The sequence below is a fragment of the Vidua chalybeata genome, chromosome 16, assembly GCF_026979565.1.
Source record: "Vidua chalybeata isolate OUT-0048 chromosome 16, bVidCha1 merged haplotype, whole genome shotgun sequence".
NCBI classification, from domain to species: domain Eukaryota; kingdom Metazoa; phylum Chordata; class Aves; order Passeriformes; family Viduidae; genus Vidua; species Vidua chalybeata.
The window spans coordinates 15,378,236-15,393,743 of NC_071545.1; the positions used below are offsets into that span (position 1 = coordinate 15,378,236).

The 15,508-nt window shown below is 56.4% G+C and overlaps 2 protein-coding genes across 3 annotated transcripts in view; one reads left to right on the forward strand and one right to left on the reverse strand.

Annotated features, from left to right (window-relative positions):
* NHERF2 (NHERF family PDZ scaffold protein 2) overlaps window positions 1-8,271 on the forward strand; it is a 31,410-nt gene extending 23,139 nt beyond the window's left edge. Inside the window, exons 4-7 of the mRNA XM_053957273.1 lie at window positions 1,068-1,221; window positions 3,216-3,259; window positions 3,733-3,795; window positions 5,813-8,271. Of these exons, the coding sequence (XP_053813248.1) occupies window positions 1,068-1,221; window positions 3,216-3,259; window positions 3,733-3,795; window positions 5,813-5,971 (420 nt within the window). The 3' untranslated portion in view covers window positions 5,972-8,271. The remainder of the gene's footprint in view (window positions 1-1,067; window positions 1,222-3,215; window positions 3,260-3,732; window positions 3,796-5,812) is intronic.
* A 731-nt stretch (window positions 8,272-9,002) lies between these two features.
* NTHL1 (nth like DNA glycosylase 1) lies at window positions 9,003-15,493 on the reverse strand. Of its 2 annotated transcripts, none has more exons than XM_053957274.1 (6): window positions 15,417-15,493; window positions 13,868-14,088; window positions 11,777-11,947; window positions 11,276-11,435; window positions 10,058-10,163; window positions 9,003-9,471 (listed from the first exon to the last, which is right to left on the reverse strand). In XM_053957274.1, exons 1-6 carry the CDS (start codon window positions 15,469-15,471, stop codon window positions 9,348-9,350), a joined length of 837 nt encoding a protein of 278 aa, XP_053813249.1. In that variant the 5' UTR covers window positions 15,472-15,493; the 3' UTR covers window positions 9,003-9,347. The 2 variants fall into 2 exon arrangements, 1 of the variants encoding a protein (XP_053813249.1); XR_008433703.1 differs by having other exon boundaries at window positions 9,385-9,471; window positions 10,058-10,204.
* Window positions 15,494-15,508: the final 15 nt, after the last annotated feature.

The window sequence follows — 15,508 nt, forward strand, 5'->3', positions numbered from 1 at the left end:
ACGGGTGGCAGTGGCTGGATGGTGTCACATCCAGGGGTCGTGTTATTTATTGATGGCCTTGGCCCAGGGCCTGGCACACACAAAGCAGCTCGGGGTGAGCTCAGAAACCCAATCCCCTCCCTGCCTGCTCTTTGGGGCTGGCATAAATATTTGATGCCCCCCAGCCCTGTGCCAGAGTGGGGGCAGAGCAGCCCTGGGCATGGATTGGGGTGAGCTGGAGTGGCAGGACAGGGATGGAGAGGGGCTGTGAGCTGGCAGCTGAGGCTGGCAGCCCCTGCAATGGGGGGGGCAGAGCCTGGAAGGGGTTTCTTCTCATGCCAGCCCTTGCAGCTGTGCCCTGAGGAGCAGGGGGAACCTGCTTCCCTGCAAAGGGGATCCCAGAGTTTGGAGCTCAGGCTCTGCTCGTCCCTTTGGATGAGGATGAGCACTGGGTCGTGCCGAGGCTGTCGGGCCCTTCCCGGCGGGACAAAGGGTGATTCATTGCCACCGAACAATGTCCTGAGTCACCATTGTCCCCTCGCTGCGGGAACAATCGGGATCACGTTCCCTGGAGGTCCTGGGAGGGATGAATCCCTGCCCCAGGCACAGGGACTCGCCCATCAGGGGCACAAAAATCCCCGCAGGGGCACAAATTTCCATCGCAGAGGGTGAAGGATGGCACGGTGGTGCCACAGGACACGGGGGTGCCCCCAGCCCCGTGCCTGTGCCCACAGGCTGTCTGAGATTCTGGGGCACGTCCAAGGGGAAGGCTGGGTTTGACAGCACCAGGGAGGGCAGGCAGAGGGTGTTGGTGGGAGCCTGGGGTCTGTGATTGCCCGTGGATGTGTTTGGGATGCAGCCAGAGGCGTGAGGTAACAGGGAGGATGCTCTGGCAGGGCACTGAGGGGGTTTAGGAACCTCCCCCCATGCTTAGCTGGGGAGGGGAAAGGAAAAAGCCTGCAGCCTTCCTATCATCCCAACAGGAATAAAGAAAGGAAAATGCCACCCCTTAGGGACAGAGGGGCGTGTGGGAGGCAGGAGCAGCCCCGCTGGGCACAGGTTTGGGTTGTGACGCTGTCGCTGTGCAGGTGAACGGGATAAACGTGGAGGGCCTGCGGCACTCGGAGGTGGTGTCCCACATCAAATCCAGGGAGAGCGAAGCCAGGCTCCTGGTGGTGGACCCCGAGACAGACGAGTACTTCAAGAAGCTGGGGGTGACCCCCACGGAGGAGCACACCAAAGGTGAGACCTTCCTTTCCCAGGCTGAGCCTGCCCCGTGAGTCACGGTGCGGCGGGTGGGAGCTCAGGAGGGAGAGTCACATTTCCCTCCTGCCTCATCCCTCAGTAGTTTCCTGAGCACCACCCAGCTATTTATAAATGGTGAGAATACACCCTCAGCCAGCCAAAAAGCACTTTGTTGCTTTTACACGGTGAATGATTAGCTCTGGAACTCGCTGCCACCAAGGGACTGAGGTGTGCTGGGGTTTGGGGGGAGCCCTCAAAGCCACCTTGGACAGGGCTGTTCCAGTGGAAGGTGTCCCTGAGCTTTAAGGTCCGTTCCAACCCCAATGACTCCACGATTCTCTGATTCCCTGGTGGCTCTTTGCTCCAGTGAGGGAGCCTGTGGGCACCTGGAGAGTCCCCGTGCAGAGGGAAGGGCTCCACGCCGGCTGGTCACGGCGTGCCTGGGGCAGGAAATGTTTTCCAGGCTGCTGAAACCTGGCAGGGAAAGCTGCTCATCCACTGCCCAACCTGCCCCACTGCGGGTGGGGCCAGGGCTCGCAGCCTGGCCTGTCCCCTGCTCAATGGGCAGCTCTGTTTCCCAGCACAGCTGTTCCTTATCTGATCCCCAGGGATGCTCAATGGGCAGATTTGTCCCCAGAAATGGGTCAGGCCCTGCTGGGGAGCCACAGGGTGTCAGATGCTCCGAGGAGGAGCCGGGGCTGGCTGCTGGCACTGCCATAAAGGAGCCCTTGTTCCACCAGGGAGGGGGCAGAGCCCTGGGGAGGGTGGCTGGGGGCTCCAGGCCCTGCACGGAGCAGGAGTTGGGTCTGCCTGGCACCTGCCAGGTGCCAAAGGGTTCTGGTAAATTCTGCTGTTTGCTGGGGAAATAAGAATTTGCTGAGAGGAAATAGTAATTGTCCTCTTGAACTGGTCTGCTTCAACCTCACACTGACACTTCCCAAGCCTTGCAGCTCGTCCTGAGCACCTCAGCCTTTAACCAAATCAGTGGCTTTTAGATTAAATATTTCTAGATATGGCTAATTTGGTTTTCAAGTCCAGTCCCACTTGTCTTATTCCATGTCATCTGAAGCTTTTCATTTAAATAATCTAAAATTTAGCTACTTATGATACCAGAGACATAAACATCTGTGTGAGCTGACTCTTCTCATACTCAGAGCTTATCCTACTCTAAACACGAGCCCAGCATTCACTGCAATAAAATATTTAAGGATCCCAAAGCCCCACGGAGGTTTTTGCGCCAGCACACTCTCAAAAATCACAATTTAGGTTTATTTTTCTGCTTTGCTCCAGAAATCCCTGCAGTCTGCAGTGATGCAGCCCCCAACCAGTCCCTAGGGAAAGCGTCCATGCTTGACATGATTCAGTTATTAATCCTGTCCCAATTAACACATCTGTTAGTCTGGGACAGTGAGACACTGGGGTGATGACTTGATCGTGGTGACTGGCAGCTTAAATGCATAAAATTTGCCTTTGTGTGGGCTATTGTTAGAGTAAATCATTGGAAGTGAGCAAAAAAAAAAAAAAAAAATTCCAGAGTGCTTAGGGAGCAGGTTGTGTGGCAGACACTGTTGTGGCAACACCATGGTGCTGATTCTGATGAAGATTTTTGAGCTGACTTTTAAGATTTTTGATTAAAGAACTAATGGGGAAAAAAACTAATGGTCCAGAAAAAAAAAAAAAAAAAGGAGTGTGCTGGTGGCTATAGAAGGAGGTTACTTGGTTCTCTTCCTTGCAGGTGTTTTCTTCTTATCAAAAGGGTGAAGTGGAGTGAATTCAGGGGATCTGGCAGGGATGTGGTTCTAGAAGGGCACAGGGAGAGGGGCAAGGCTTTTGTGTGGGCTGGGAAAAACAGCACAGGACAAAGTGAAGGGGCAGGATGAGCTGGTGGGTGGGCAGGGAGGAGGAAGGTGTGGGGTGGCAGGTGATGCTGCTGAGGCAGCAGTCCCAGCTGAGGGTGCTCACTGTGTGTTCTCTGTGTTTACTGTGCCCAGGTGTGCTACCCCAGCCCATGACCAATGGATCTGCACAGACTCAGGTGAGTCCTCACCTGCCCCAGAGAGGCAGCAGCCTCAGGGGTGTGTTGGAGGGACCAGGAGGGATCAGGGTCTGTCCCTGCCTCCCACCTGTGCCAGGTGAGCCTGGATGCTCAGGTCCCCAAGGCTCATTTAGCTCAGCTTTACTGCTGCCTGGTTTTAATTACTCCCCACTACAGCTTTAATTTAGGGGTTGAACAAGGCCAATTTCACCATTTAATCCCAGGGAGAGAGGAGGAGGAAGAGGTGGCAGTGTCCCAGTTGTGGCAGGATGGGACCACACTCTGCCTGGGGCTGTGGGAGAGCAGCAGCTCTGCTGGGAACCCCAGGGAGCTCCCCTGTGTGCAGGGTCCCCTCAGCAGGAGCATCCCCTCCTTGCAGGCTCCATTCCATCCCTGGAGCAGCCCAGCCCTGGGGCTTTGCTGTCTTTAACTCTGCCTGGCACACACCAGACTGACGTTTTCCTTTCCTGCAGCTGAATGGAGGATCCACATCTTCATCTCACAGCGACCTGCAGAGTCCTGGGAAGGAATCCGAGGTACAAACCCCAAACACCTCCTGTCCCTTTTCCAGCCTGCTGTGGGGACAGTCCTGCCTCACCGTGCTGGGTAGTGATGAGGTTTCAGTTTATCTCCCAGACTTGGGTTCACTTTTACCCACCCAGCAACCAAAACCCAGGGTTTTCTCTCATCCCTGGCACTCTGGGGGTTCACTGGCAGCTTCTTGGGCAGTGATTCCTGCTTGGGCAGTTTGGGAGGTGAAGGGATGTCTGCAGGGTTTGGGATCTGAGGTGTACTTACACTGATGAGCCACAGCAAGGCTGGGGATCCGTGAGGAACACAGCTGTGAGGCTCAAGTGCTGCTGGCAGGACAGGCTAAAATTTAAAAAAAGCCAATTCTTTTTTTTTTCAGTTTGGAGCATGTGAATTTATCACGGCGTTTAAAGGAGGGGAGGAGTTGTTTTTGGTGGCAGGCTGGGCTGAAGGGGTTTCTGTGGTGTGGCTCGACACTGGAAAGGGACAAAACTTGTTGGGCAAGGTGAAGTGGCAACCAAAAGTCAACACAAGGCATAGATTGGCATTCTCAGGTGTTAATGATTTAGCAGGTTTTTTTTCCTCTTAAAATAAGAAGTGGGGATTTGTATTAAGAAGTAGGGGATTTGCAAAGTGCTCAAAAATTTCTCTTTAGCACAAGGTTCTGCTATAAACAGAGCAAAGTCTCCATGCAGGTGCCCTGGGGGGGTCTCTGCCATGCTGTCCCCCACCCCAGGACACTTGGGAGCAGGAATGTGCCAGCACCAAGTGCTCGGGGGGCCTCTCTGGGCACCCAGAGCCTCTCGGGCACCAGCTGTGGCCAAGCGCCTGCAATCTGCCACTTTCCCTGAATAATGCATGTCCTGATGCAATGCTCTGCCCTGGCAGATCCAGGCTGGGCCCTGTCCTGTGGGGAGCCTTGTGTTGTCCCCCCGAGTCACCCTTGGGCTGCTGCAGGGTCACTGCACGACAAGTCAGAGTCCCTGGGGTGGAGAAGTTGGAGGAGGGAGCTGTGCCAGAGCCCTCCTGCCATGGACTCACCCTGGGGCTGTTCAGGGCTCCTGTCCTGGCAAGAAGGCAAATCCCTGGGGGCGTGGGGGTTCCCTGGGCTCACTTTGGCTCACTTTGGCTCAGTTCAGCCCAGCAAGGCCAGTGCTGTTATCTCCGTGCTGGTGGAAGGCCCTGCCCAGGTTATCAGCAGGGTCTGTGCACTCAGTTTCAGAGCTGGGCATGCATGGAGGGGCAGCAGTGCCAGCAGGAGAGCTCTGCAGTGTTTCCCTAAAAGCAGAGCTCTCCGTGCTGTGTGCTTACCCACAGCTGACACCAGTGCAGCACCTCCTGTGCTCCTGCTTTTCCACTTCCAGCTGTGCAGTCACACAGCTTCAGGCAGGAGAAACACCCCCACAAAATGCAGTGTTGCAATCAGCTCCATGGTCACACGGATGCTGTGAAACCATGGGCATGGCACAGGGAGGGGGCTTTGACCTAAAAAAACATCCCAGAGCATTTGCTTATTGTGCAGGCTGGAGGAAATCTGTTGCTGTTGAGGGAGGGACAGGAATGAAATGACTTTGTGTTTAGAAGGTAAAAAATGAATGTTTATTTAAAGTACATCTCTCTTTTATAGAGAATATTGTGAAGACTAATTTTATTGGTCTTAAAGTAAAATAATTTTCTACTATTGGTGTACTGTGAATAGTACACGATGGTAGAACATGTCTATAAACAATATGAATAGAAAGAGAGATAATAGTTTATATTCTTCTTGGACTTCTTCTCAGCAATTTTTCTCCTTTTCTCTCTGACTGAACTGAGAATATCCACAGAAATCCTTCGTGGGAGGGGTTGTTAACACTGGAGTGCCCGGGGAGCTGGTGGAGTCCCCAGAGGAACACCTGGGTGTGGCTCTGGGCTGGTGACAAGGTGGCCGTGGGGCTGATGATGCCAGGGGGGGGTTTCCAGGCTCGGGGATGCCCCGAGGGGCCGCGGGCAGCTCTGGCAGCTCTGTCCCTTCCCTCGCAGGACGGCGACACGGACAAGAAGGACCCGTTTGAGGAGAGCGGGCTGAGCCTGAGCCCCACGGCTGCCGAGGCCAAGGAGAAGGTGAGGGCCAAGCGTGTGAAGAAGCGAGCGCCGCAGATGGACTGGAACAAGAAACGGGAGATTTTCAGCAATTTCTGAGCCCTGCTGGTGCCCCCGGCCGCCCCCCTCCCGCCCCAGCTCGGACGTTTCTGAGGGGCCTCCGCCCCGTCCTTCGGTGTCCACGTGAGATGCTTTGTGCTCTGCTCTTCACTGGTTGCTTTTACAAGGCGTATTTTAAAGTCCTTTTTATTTTTATTTTTTATTATTGTTGTTGTTATTATTATTATTGTTACTCACCAGCGATTCTCATAAGGAAAAATGTGACCAAAGCTCCTTTTCTCGCTTGCTCTTGAGCCCGGCTCCGGCTGCCCGCCGTCCCCCGTTCCTGTGAGAAAGGACTGGAAGAATTTTAACTCTTGTTTCTTACCTGCATCATTTAGGCTTCTGTTACTCCTTTTTTACTGTTTATGTGGGGTGTTTTTGGCTTTGTGGGTGTCCCAGACTGAGCCCCAAGGGATGCTCGGTGCCCCTGTGGGGACATCTCACAGCTCGTGGTGGGGGTGCCAGGGACCCCCTCCCCAGCTCCCCGTGCCCAGCATTGGCTACTCCCACCATGGGAAAATGGACTGTGGCTGGAAATCGTTTGTTGGCCTTGCTATTGAAGCAAAAATGTTTGTTTTGTTGGTTTTTTTTTTTGTTTTTTTAATGAAGTCCCATGTGTTTCCAGTTAGTTTAGGAACATCTCCCCGCACCAGCAGCTTGTCCCCAGGCAGTAAAAACCCATTTTTCACCCCAAACAGCTCTGCAGAGGGGAGAGGGTGGGGTTTAAAAGCAAACCCCAACCCAAAGGCCACAGCTCTCCCCACCTGCAGCCGTGGATGTGGCAGGAGAAGGAGGAGCAGGGCCAGTCCTGCCCCACGGAGCATGAAGATGAGAACCACGAGATGCCACAAAAACCCTTTGGACAGACCTGGAAGTGGGGATGAACCAACATCTGCTTCCAGGAGGGAGCACAGGGATGCAGCTCTAACTGAGGCTCAGTGCTGGGCACGGGGGCTGCTCCAGGTCCCACCTGGGCTGGGATTTGGTGTCCCCAGCCCGGGAGTGTCGCCGTGTGAAGGACACGCTCCGAAGCCGTGGGGCTGCAGGTGGAGCAGGCACTGTGTGATGGAGTGGGCAGCACCTCTGGCTTCCCGTGGCCTCCTCCAAAGCCCCACTCCGGGCATTCAGAGTGTGTCTTTAAAGCACTACAGATTAAGTCCATTTAAGCTTCTCTGGCTGTGTGGGTGAAGGTGACTCAGCCAGCAGCGCTCCCAGGAAGCAGAGCTGAGTTACCAGGGCAGGGGCTGGGGCTGCCCCACTCCCTCCCACGCTCCAGCAGCGACCCCAGCCCTGCTGTGGGAGCACAAAGCCACTTTTCCCAGCGAGCTGGCCATGGATGAGGTGTGAGCACAGAGCTGTGGCTGTGCCCTGCCTCACTGCAGCATTCCGGGGTAGAACCCTTGGCTGGTCAGTGTGCTCTGCACGGATTTCCTAAGGTATTTCCAAACTGTGGAGCTAAAAGGTGCCTTATGCCATCCTCTGCTCTCCTCAGCAGCGGGCTGGGGCTCAGCACAGGGTGTTTGGCTCCCCTGGGTGGCAGCTGCTGCCAGGAGAGTGTGGAGAGCCTCAGGGGTGAAGGAGATGAGTTCTCTCGATGCAAGTTATCTTTTAGGATTGTTGATGGGCTGAACAGGTTGAAAATAATGACGTTGGAGAGGAGCTGGTGCAGGTGTTTGGCTGTGGGTGGTGAGACAGGCACTGGGGTGATGAGGGATGTGGAGAGGCTGCCTCCCCTCGGGGCTCTGCCATTAACAAGACACCTCTTCCCCATCCCACTTCAAGCTACCTGCTCTCTTTCTGGCCCCCAAAATACTGTCTTCTCTCTCCGGGTAATGCTTGGAAGGAGCCCTTCTTTTCCATGCCGTGCTTCCCGTCGCCAAACCCCGGCAGCGCCCGGGCTGCGCGGGGCAGAGCTCTCCCAGGACAGCCTGGTGCACGTCACACAGCACAGACCTGGTCTCAGCACCCCATTTCTCACCCCAGACTGCTGGAGTTGAGTGGGGGGGAAAGAAAAAAAAAAACAACAAACTTGTGTAGTGTTGAATGTAGATCAAAAGAAATCAGGTGTGCGAATCCGTGTTGGTAAAATTGAAAATCTTAATCTCTTAGTCCGTGGAAACTGCTCCTGGTTGAAGCATGACTGCATTCCTGACATCTTGTTGTAGCTCAGTAGTGATTATTCAGTTCCTGTACACTTAACTTGGAGAAGAAAAATCAATAAAGTCTAAGGCTGGCAGCAGCATTGCAAACCCACCATGTACACTGTAATGTCAGTAATAAACTTGGTTTGCCATGTACCCAGCACTTATCTGCTCCTTCCTCAGCTGCTCAGGGAGCCCAGGGCGGAACTGCAGCCCTTTAGCACATTGTAAACTTTGCTTCCTCTTTAAAGAGGAGCTGGAATTACGCCTTTGAAGCTCCACAATGAAGTCAGCACTGCCCTTTCTTTGAAGAACAAAACGCAGGGGTGGTGCTGTCCCTCTGTCAGCTCCTGGGGACACAGCCTGGCTCTGTAACCCTGGTGGCACACACAGAGTGGCACTGGCTCAGCTCCTGGCCCTGCTCTGCATCACCCACCCCCTGTCCTGCTGCCAGGACCCAGAGGTCGCTCATCCAGGCAGTGATTCCCCCTGCTCCTGGCTTGGGAAGGCTTCAGCTGCACCTCAGAATCCCAGAATTCCACCAAGGCTGGAAAAGATCTCCAGGATCATCAAGTCCAACCTGTGCCCCATCCCCAGAGTGCCACGTCCAGACCTTCCCTGGACACCTGCAGGGATGGGAGCTCCACCACCTCCCTGGGCAGCCTCTTCCAGTGTTTAACAACCTTTCCCATGAAGAAATTCCTCCTGCTGTGCCCCCTGGCACAGCTCTTGTCCTGCTGGCAGCACAGCTGGTTCCGTGGCAGGGCTGGGCAGGTGTGTGCTGCCTGCTCTCAGCCTGGCAGGGCAGGTTGCCATGGTTCAGCCTTGCTGAGGTCACCCCACGTTCTCCTCCCCTCAGCCAGTGTCACACAAAATGCCAGCAAACCTCGTGGGTGCAAAAAAAGCCCTCACCACCTTTATTAAAGGAGTATTTACAAGCAGCAGCAAGTCCCTGAGGACAAAGCTTTTCTCTCCAGTGACTCAGTGTGGCACAGCTGGGCTGTGCTCAGCCATTCACCCAGGCTGGAGCCTTCAGCTGTGTCCCAGCAGGATTGCTGCCTCTCAAAGCCCCTTTTCCCTCTGGAGAGCTGAGCATTGCCAGTGGCTGTTCCCTCGAGCTGCTGCAGCAGGCTCCTGTCCCCTGCAGTCACACTGCCAGCCCTGTGCCAGGCCCAGCTGTAGCAGGGCTCAGCCCAAGCAGCTTTGTGGCTCTCCCAAGGCTGGATGATCCCTCAGAGTCTCTTGGCAGCTGGGCAAATGTCTTGGTTGAGGCACTGGCTGCAGCGAGGCTTCACAGGCAGGCAGGTCTGCTGCCCAAAGCCCACCAGGAGCCAGTTTATCTCCTTCCAGAGGTCCCTGCAGTGAGGGGACAAACAGCACTGGTGCCATGCAGCTGCTTGGAAGGGCTGAGGAACAGCCTGTGGTGTTAATGGGATCCCTTTCCCCTTCTGCCTGCTCCTCCTGGAGGTGAGTCCCAGCCCTCCCAGCCTTGCTGATCCCTGCTAAGAACAGCCCTCCCAGCCTTTCCTGGTCCTGCTGGGCTGGGGGGAGCAATGCCTGTGCTCAGGCACGTGCCAGGTGTGGAGATGTCCCTCTGTACGTGCCAGCTGGTGTTTGATACTGAAAATTAACCACCAGTGAAGGCCAAAATCCAGCCCTGGGCTGAGGCTGCTGTGGCCACTGGGCTCAGCACCTGGCTTGGGTCATGGTCAGCTTGGTAAGGCAAAAATCAGGGATCAAGAGCTCCACTAGTGGTGACTGATCCATCTGACAGCAACAGAACCACCACGCAGGTGAGATGCTGCTGCTGTAGCTCTGGGACAGGTGAAACACCTGCAGCTACTGCCAGCCTGGCAGGAGGAAGGAGCCAAAATGCAGTCCCTGAAAGTGCCCCAAGCAGGGCTTTGTGCACACATGGCTCCTGCAGCCAGCAGGGGCTCACCTGGGCAGCCACTCCTCCAGTGCCACCCGAGTCTCCTCGGGGCTCTTGGTCTCCTTCTTCACCCACTTGAGCCTGTTTGAGATCCTGTGCACGTGGGTGTCCACAGCTGGGGAGGGAGAGCCCAGAGTTTAGGTGGGGCAGGCACACCTGAACGGAGAGAGCAGAGCCAGAGCTGCCTGTGACAGCCCCCAGGCCCAGGGCAGGGCTTCCCCTGGGGCAGCAGGAGCAGCTGGCTGGGGCAGGAGCACAGGGCAGGGGAGGTTCACTCCAAGAACAAACATTTTCTTCCCTGGCCCGGAGCCAAAAGCATTTGGGGCGTGTGGCTGTGTCTCCCCAGGCTCACACAGTCGGAGCCAGCCTCTCTCCCAAGGCTCCCCTGCTCCACGGAGCAGGCACAGGGCCTGGCCCCCGTTCCCTCTCCACCTTCTCATCCTCCCGGAGTTTCAGCTGAAGTTACGCAAATTGTGATCTCTGCCCCTTCCTCTGCCCGCATGGAAAACACATTTCATAATACCCACCAGCAGAGAGGGCTTGGGAGGCTTAGAGCAGTGTTTATAATGTGCTTTGAGCTCAAAAGCTCTGAATGCAAAGTGTATTATTGTTAGATCAGCAGTGATAAACCTGTCTCTGGGGCTAATTGGGCAAACCCCAGGAAATTGCTGTAAACAGGAAGACTAAGCCTTGCCTCCCAAATCAAAACCGAGCACAAAATTATTTGGAAAGCTCTTGGCTGGTTTGGCTGCCTCTGGACTTCCCTCCCCCTCAGCAGGAGAACAACAGACCCCAAGGGCTGCTGGATGCAGGGCAGGGGCCACGGCCTGTCCAGCTGATGGTCACCAGAGGGGCTGCAGGATCCAGCTCCCACCCACTCACTCCTCCTGGCTTTCCCAGGGCTCTTCCACCAAGCAGCACATCCTTTTGGAATACTCATCTGCCCCCAGGGGCCCCAGGCCAGGACCTGCAGGTGATGGTCCAGCCCCATCTGGCACCAGCTCCCCAGGGCTGTGACTTCCCTTGGGAATCTCTGCTGTCAAATCTGGGGTGAAACAGCAGCTGCTCAAATCCTGCAGCTCCCTGAGTGAGTGGCTGAGGGTCACATTGCTCCCCCACCCAGATACCCTGCACCAAAGGGATCTTACCAGGCTGCAGTGTTTCCCCTGTACCTGGGGAATGGATGGGGATTTGGGAGAGGGATGGGAAGAACACAGTGCAGGTTACCTATCCCAGCCACGCTGTCCCAGGCAATGTGCATGGCCAAATGGGCCATTTTGGGCCCAACTCCTGGCAGCTGCACCAGCTCCTCCACAGTGCTGGGGATGTCACCCCCGTACTTCTGCTTCAGGATGGCTGTGGTCTGCTTGATGTACTTCACCTTGTTCTGGAAAACCAAGGGGAAAGGCACACAGTCCAAGCTGCCCTCCAGCACGGGGAAAACAGACACACAGCCCAGAAAAGCAACCAGTCCTGAGTGTGTGTTACAGGTGAGGCCACACATGGGAGCTGTGGAGGAGACAGAGCCTTGACTTCTACATGAAATGAAAACGCTGAGAGCTGGGAGCTCCAACCTCCCTGCACACTGCAGGCCCTGCAGCCAACATTTCACCCTGCTGGCAATACAAAGCCCCAAAACTGGTGTAAAATCCAGCTTCTAGCCCGACTCCTGCCACAGGGAGGGCACAGGGGGGCTGCCCCACGTCCCTGTGGCGCTGCTGCACTCACCCTCCAGAAGCCCACGGGATAAATGATCTGCCCCAGGGTCTCATCATCCATCTGCAGCACGCTGTCCACGGTGAGGCCGCGCCGGCGCAGGCGCAGCATGGCAGCGCTCGTCACCTGGTCCTTGGTCTGGCTGGACAGCATCAGGGCCAGCAGCACCTGGTAGCGCATCACCTGGTGGTGGTGTTGGACACAAAATGGGTACACAGAGGCTTGGGAAGTTTAAAAAGAGCCAGTTTTATTCAAACATCTGGTGTTTATAGAATTCTAAAGGTGGCCGTGGATTGGAGGATGGAATTGCCACCTCTCCAACCACGCTGGTGCAAAGATCAATCCATCATTTCTCTCCACACACAGAGAAATATGAAAACTATTCTATTTATACATGAAATTGTGTGGGAACTCTGACTCTGAAATATGTAAACATTATTAGAAAGTCAAAGAAGTTTTATGAGAACTTTACAACTTTCAAAAGAACTAGAAAAGAAAACACTTTTTAAAATCAGGGCAACCACCTGGGGACACAGGGGACACTGAGATGCCCTGGGGGGATCTGGGAGGATCCAGCACCTCTGGCACCACCCTCAGTGCAGGGTGTGCTCCCACCCTTCAGCCCTATCCGCCTCCAAGAGACCAGAAGGCTGCAACAGGAATAATCCACAACCTTTGAATTCCACCACCCAGTAAAGGGAGAAAAGAAACACCTTCCAGCTCAGCTGTCAGTAGCTGTGAGAGGGCAGGGAGCAGCTCTGCCTGCTGGGATCTCACTCCAAAGACACCAGTGCTGAGCCACAAAGGGCTGGACAAAGCTTTTCCTGAGGATGGAATTCCCAGGAGAGCCACAGGATGCACAGGCACAAACGCCCAATGATTTTTCATGCATCTGTTGCAAGCTGCATCTTTAAGCAGCTTTTGAAAAGATCCCAACCCTTTCCCACTAGGCTTCAGTAGGAACTGGGTGTCTGGCTCCAGTGAGCTCCTCAGGGAACCAACTCTGAACAACTGGGAAGACAGAGACTGGGAGAAGGAAAGACAAATCCCAGGAATTCCTCTGCTGCAGCCACGCAGGGTTTAGCCAGGCCATCACCTCCTATTTCCCAATTCTTTCTCCCCAGATGTGACTCCATCCCACCAGAGGAGGATGATGCAACTAACCCAAGATGACCCGGGATAACGTGGGACACAATCCTCCCTCCAGCTCTCCTGCAAAGTTTACAAAACCACAGGTGCACCAGGAAAAATCCCTGCGTGCGTGGAAGCAGGATAATCTCAGGGTACAAAGAAATGGTCTGAGGAGCTGAGGGTTACAACACCCACTTCTTCTTGGAAGCAACAGCGCAGCTTCCCCAGGGAAGAGGAGCTATTTCCGTGTGGTCCCCTGGCCCCACAGCTGCCAACCCACGTGGCTGAGAGCGTGTGATGCTCTCTGGCTCCGGGGTCACAGCTCATCCTTCTCCCCAGGGACCCAAGGCCAGGGCGGGATGCCAGCAGCAAGGACAGCATTCCATGTGCCGAGGCTGTCCAGCTGTGTCCTCCACAGCCCTCCCTCAGAGCCCAGCACGTCCCACTGCTCCTCTGAGCCTGCCTCTGGATGATCCCCACATTCCCACTCCAGAGGTTCCTGCTGCTCCAAGTCTGTGGGGTTGGATTAGCTGGTCTCCAAAGTCCCTTCCAACCCTATCAATTCTGGCATTCTGTGATCCTCACATTCCCACTCCAGCGGCTCCCACTGCTCCTCTAAGCCTGCCCCTGGACACTCCCAATATTCCTCCGCATTCCACCTGGCTGAATACTTTCCTTGGACTCCTACAGAGATTTTTAAGGAAAAAAAAAGAATGTGGCTCCATGCCCTGCCAGCCAGCTCCATAAAGCAGCGCCGCCCCTCACATTCATCACGTCGTCTGGGACCAATCCCAGCCAGGAGTCCTGATCCCATATCTGACCTGGAAATATCCCAAGTGGGACAGATCCAGGGGCAGCATGAGCATGAGGGAGGCTGTGTTTTGCTGTGCCTGCCGGAGCTGGCAGCAGGACGCTGTTCCCTGTGGGGATGCTGTTACCCATGGACGCTGTTCCCTGTGGGGATGCTGTTACCTCTGGAGGTGCACTGCTGTCGTAGCACCTCTGCACTCCCATCTCATCCACGGGAGCATCCCTGCTGCTCCTCATGTCCCGGATGCGCTGCAGCTGCTCCCGCCAGCGCGGCGGCTCCCAGCGCGCCCGCCGGGGCTCGGCCCCATCGCCCTGCCCCGCTTCGTAGGCGATGGCCAGGCTCTTCCTCCTCCTGCTCTGCCGTGTGCCCTGGATCTGGCTCCCTGCACGGCACAGCAGAGATTCCACGCTGCAGGAAAGCTGCCTTCACCCCTCACAGAGCTCGGTGACGGCCCCGTGCGCCACCAACCACCCAGGGGACCCTGACCAGGGCGAGTTCCCTGCCCTTAGTCCCAGCCCAAACACTGAACGTGCCCCGGTCCCAGGCAGAGCCAGCACGGGGCGAGGGAGGGCAGAAGGACCTGCGAGACAGGTGGCAACAGGTGACAACAGCGGGGTCGCACGTCACACGATGGGGACACGTGTCCCAACACAGCTGAGGCTGCTGGAGGTGCATCCCCAGCCCAGGACAGCCACATCCCTCGCTCCAAGGGGGTCGTGACAAGGACACCCAGCCCCTGTCCCCAGCCAGGTGCAGCCCCAGCCGCTCCCCGTGCCCAGCACAGCCCCGATCCCCCTTCCCAGAGCAGCAGTTCCCCCTCTCGCGCACGCCCCGTGTCCTCGATCCCCTCTTCCCGTACCCTCAGGAAGCCACGATCCCTCTCTCATATTCTCCATCCCCTGTCCTGTATCCTCACCCCTGTCCATACTCTCCATCCCGTACCCATACCCCCATTCTCTGTCCCGTACTCCAATTCCCCTGCCCATACCCCATCCCCTGCCCGTACCCCCATTCCCTGCCTGCACCCCATCCCCTGCCTGTACCCCCATTCCCTGCCCGTACTCCATTCCCTCCCCGTACCCCATTCCCTGCCCGTACCCCATTCCCTCCCCGTACCCCATTCCCTGCCCGTACCCCATTTCGTCCCCGTACCCTAATTTCCCTCCCCGTACCCCATCCCCTGTCCCGTACCCCATCCCTGCCCGTACCCCATTCCCTCCCCATACCCCATCCCCTGCCCATACCCTAATTTCCCTGTCCCGTACCCCCATTCCCTGCCCGTACCCCAATTCCCCTTGCCCGCATCCCCATTCCCTGTCCGGTACCCCATTCCCTCCCATACGCCCATCCCTGCCCGTACCCCCATCCCTGCCCGTACCCTAATTTCCCTGTCCCGTACCCCATTCCCTGCCTGTGCCCCCATTCCCTGCCCGTACCCCATTCCATCCCCGTACCCCATCCCTGCCCGTACCCTAATTTCCCTGTCCCGTACCCCATCCCTGCCCGTACCCCATCCCTGCCCGTACCCTAATTTCCCTGTCCCGTACCCCATCCCATCCCCGTACCCCATTCCCTCCCCGTACCCCATTCCCTGTCCCGTACCCCATTCCCTCCCCGTACCCCATTCCCTGTCCCGTACCCCATTCCCTGCCCGTACCCCATTCCCTGCCCGTACCCCATTCCATCCCCGTACCCCATCCCTGCCCGTACCCGCGCTGCCCGCGGCCGAGCGCAGCCGCCGCAGCCCGGGCCGGGCCGCGCTCATGGCGGCTCCGGGAACTACCGGGCCCGGGGCGCAGCGG